The sequence below is a fragment of the Pelodiscus sinensis genome, chromosome 1 (genome assembly GCF_049634645.1).
Source record: "Pelodiscus sinensis isolate JC-2024 chromosome 1, ASM4963464v1, whole genome shotgun sequence".
In the NCBI taxonomy this organism is placed as follows: domain Eukaryota; kingdom Metazoa; phylum Chordata; order Testudines; family Trionychidae; genus Pelodiscus; species Pelodiscus sinensis.
The window spans coordinates 333,760,758-333,762,213 of record NC_134711.1 but is presented as its reverse complement, the minus strand read 5'-3'; the positions used below and the strand labels follow the sequence as shown (position 1 = coordinate 333,762,213).

At 50.1% G+C, this 1,456-nt stretch overlaps 1 protein-coding gene across 1 annotated transcript; it reads left to right on the top strand.

Moving 5' to 3' along the window:
* The first annotated feature begins 302 nt into the window (after positions 1-302).
* LOC142818525 (olfactory receptor 52M1-like) lies at positions 303-1,244 on the top strand. Its single transcript, XM_075898828.1, has one exon. The coding sequence runs from the start codon at positions 303-305 to the stop codon at positions 1,242-1,244; it is 942 nt and encodes a 313-aa protein (XP_075754943.1).
* Positions 1,245-1,456: the final 212 nt, after the last annotated feature.

Below are 1,456 nucleotides of genomic sequence, written 5' to 3'. Positions count from 1 at the left end.
ATGTCAAATATAGAACTGTCCTTAGTGGGGCCAAGGACTTATGGTTCATGTCTCTGAACAGTCTTTTCTATGTGTGTGTGTCATGAGTGGGCAAGTAGCTATAGCCATGAAAACAGCCTCCAGCTGCGCATTCTGTGTCTTCTGTTAACATTGTCTCTCTATCCAGCGGTAGGTACTGTGACCATCACCCAGGAGCCAGGGCATCTAGTGGAAATGAGGGTAATGTACAGTAGATGTAAGTGACACTGTTCTGCCTCCGAGTGACACCTTCTCATCCATGTCATATTCTTCTCACCTACTCCATGTCCTATATCAACGCAACTGACTTCACCAACCCCTCCACCTTCATCCTGTTGGGCATTCCTGGCCTGGAGACGGCCCATGTTTGGATCTCCATCCCCTTCTCTGCCATCTATGCCATAGCCGTCTTGGGGAACGTCACCATCCTGATCATTGTGAAGAGGGAGCCGAGTCTCCATGAGCCCATGTACTATTTCCTCTGCATGCTGGCCGTCACTGACCTGGTCCTGTCCACATCCACCCTGCCCAAAATCCTGAGCATCTTCTGGTTCAATTCCAGGGAGATCGATTTCAATGCCTGCCTCACCCAGGTATACTTCATACAATGCTTTGCAGCGATTGAGTCTGGGATATTGGCCGCCATGGCTTTCGATCGCTACGTGGCCATCTGCCATCCCCTGAGACATTCCACCATCCTGACCAACCCTTTGGTGGCCAAGATTGGCCTGGCCATGCTGCTGCGCAATGCTGTCATTATATTGCCCTATCCCTTCCTGCTGAGGCAGTGGCCATATTGTAGAACCAACATCATCCCTGAGCCGTACTGTGTCCACATCGCTGTGGTGAAGCTGGCCTGCGCCGACACCCGCGTCAATAGTTACTATGGACTCTTTGTGCTGTTCGGTGTGGTTGGTTTGGATATGATTTTTATTGCCTTATCCTACTTGCAGATCCTCAGAGCCATCTTCAACCTCCCCACAAAGGACGCCCGACTCAAGACCTTTTTGACATGTGGCTCACACCTCTGCGCCATCGGAATCTTTTATATCCCAAGTGTCATCTATTCCCTCATCTACCGTTTTGGACAGAATTTTCCTCAGCATGTCCATGTTCTCTTTGGCAACATGCACTTCCTGCTGCCCCCCATGCTAAATCCTATCATTTATGGGGTGAAGACCAAACAGATCCGGGCCCGTCTGCTCGGGCTTGTTACTCGTAAATAGTGTCAAGTTTCCTCCTGATGCTCTGGCTCTCGGATCAAGCTTTGTACAACACTGTCTGATGACCTGCTGCTGGGCTCTCTTCCCTGAATCACTTCCTTTATTGTCAGACCAATGTTACGTCCTTTCCTGTCCTTTCTGTGCTGTGTCAGGGTGACAAACTGCAGAGTCAGTGTCTGTACAACTCTAACTCCGAGGGCTTTCGAATTGCTGGC